Consider the following 2,271-nt stretch of genomic DNA (forward strand, 5'->3'; position numbering starts at 1 on the left):
TATGTTTAAAATTCCAATATAAAGTACACCACCAAACAGAATGTCACAAACCCTTACAGAAAAAAAAGATGTTGCTCAAATCCAATCTAATCGTAAAATCATAGCTTTAGTTGCTTGTTGATTTATAATGTTCAAGTTTCAATGCGTATCATACAAAGCAAACTCAAAGATGTACACTCGGCCATCTAAGCAAATATTTAACAAAAGTTCAGTAGAATAGCTAGTAAAACCATATTAATATCACTTAATAAAAATTGAAAAAGAATTACACATCTTCTAATATTTATTCCTAGACTTTAACATTGCAAGCAACTGAAATTTAATGGATCATTCTCTTTCCCCTTCTTTTGCCCGTTAAGGCAAGAGGTGGGATGCTCTGTTCATGCCTGAACATGTTACCAGGATCAACCTTATTCTTGATCCTTACTAGTCTGTTAAAATTGTTCTTGAAGTACTTGGAACCCCATACACTGGCCTGAATAAAGCTTGTGTTGCCATCTTTGTTCACTCCCAAATCAAGATCCCTATAGTTCACATAAGCTTCTCTTGGGAACGTGGAAGCATAAGTAGCCATGTAATTGTACAGTTTTCTGATCCAATCAATGTGCTTCGCAGCAGTGTCCTTATCTGCATCTTGCCAAAGTGTCACATACTGAATCTTGAATATCACTCCTTTTCTGTGAGGGAAAGGAATTTCAGATTCTGAGATCTTGCTCATCATTCCTCCATATGGATTCCATATCATCAGTGGTGAATCTCCTTCCATAAGCCTTTTCCATAGCCCTTCAAGCCCGTCTTCTGGAATAGGCTCTCTGACAAAATCAGATTTGGCTTTGAAGTAGTTCTTGAACAATGATTTCCCCTCAAGCAGAACTTCAGGGGGTGTTTTGCTGGGGTATCCAGCAATGTACATAACCGATTGAATCCAGCTCATCTCTGTACAGTCTTTTTGCGTCAATCCCAATTCAGGGAAGCTTTGATTCATCACCTCGAGGAGTCTGGATGCGGTACCGAGGAATTGAGCATTGTAGGCAGTCTGCACGGTTTTCTCACCCTTCTGAGCAGCATCCGCATTTTGTATGATGACCCTGATGAAGAGATCTTCATCAAGTTTATCAGCAACTTGTTGCCATTTATACAGAATTTTTGTAGCACCTTGTTCCAAGGTCTTTGGAACAGTAAAAACAGTCACGATTGAAGGAACAGGAACCAGTTTTATCTTCCATGAAAGAATTATGCCAAAACTAGCTCCTCCACCTCCCCTGATTGCCCAAAACAGGTCTTCTCCCATGGATTGTCTATCAAGAATTCGTCCCTGCGCATCAACAATTCTAGCGTCGAGCACGTTATCAGCTCCAAGGCCGAATTTTCTCATCATGGTTCCATATGCACCTCCAGTTATATGTCCACCAATCCCTAAGCTAGTGCAAAGGCCAGCTGGAAAGCCATGAGTCTTGCTTTTCTGGAAAATTCTGTAATAGACTTCACCAATGGTTGCACCGGCCTGAACCCAAGCGCTGTTATCATCTATATCTACACTGATGGCTCGTAGCTTTCCGAGATCAACGATAATAAAAGGGGAATCCAAATCAGATATGTAAGAGAGGCCTTCATAATCATGGCCTCCACTTCTCATTCTGATCTGAATGCCTACCTCTTTCGCGCATATAACTGCTGCTTGGACATGTGATTCAATCAGTGGTGTGAAAATGAGTTGAGGTTTGGCCACTGATGGCTCCAAACATCTAAGGTTTTGTGCAGTGGATTGCAGAACAGAGCTGAATGAATCATTGTTAGGTGAGACAAATGCTGAAGAGAAAGGGACGTAGAGCTCAGAATTCTGATTAATGCATTGGAAAAAGTTTTCTTGAACAGTTTGTGAAACAGCAATTGATGATAATGATAACAAAGCTATTGACAAGTAGAAGAAGACCGTGAAGGATGAAAATGGCACAAGGTTTGAAGGTTCCATATTGATTGTCTTGGCAACTTTTGTGCTTAGGGGTGCGACAGAGGTCCAATATATGTAGAAAACTAGAGTCCTTTGATGACTATGTATGACCTAATGCAAATGTCACAAGCAACGTTTAAATAATTTCAGGGATCTGACTGGTAAAAATTAATGACCTTTGAAAGAACATTTGGTCAGTTTCTTTTCTTTTTTCTTGGGGTTTCAGAATCCGAGTTTGGGCCACTTTTGACCTCCAAGAGATCTTGGAAGCTGTTGCTGAAAGCAAACGTCTCATTTCTTGCCTTAACAAATTTCTGGTC

General features: G+C 40.2%; 1 protein-coding gene across 1 annotated transcript; it reads right to left on the reverse strand.

Moving 5' to 3' along the window:
- Window positions 1-217: 217 nt before the first annotated feature.
- Window positions 218-2,003, reverse strand: LOC113709114 (monolignol oxidoreductase AtBBE-like 13). The gene has a single exon (XM_027231862.2). The coding sequence runs from the start codon at window positions 1,970-1,972 to the stop codon at window positions 320-322; it is 1,653 nt and encodes a 550-aa protein (XP_027087663.1). The 5' UTR covers window positions 1,973-2,003; the 3' UTR covers window positions 218-319.
- Window positions 2,004-2,271: the final 268 nt, after the last annotated feature.

This window comes from Coffea arabica, chromosome 9c (assembly GCF_036785885.1).
Source record: "Coffea arabica cultivar ET-39 chromosome 9c, Coffea Arabica ET-39 HiFi, whole genome shotgun sequence".
Taxonomy (NCBI): Eukaryota; Viridiplantae; Streptophyta; class Magnoliopsida; order Gentianales; family Rubiaceae; genus Coffea; species Coffea arabica.

Excerpts from the sequence above, each read along its gene's own strand:
- LOC113709114 (XM_027231862.2), bottom strand. The coding sequence starts at position 1,972 with ATGGAACCTTCAAACCTTGTGCCATTTTCATCCTTCACGGTCTTCTTC.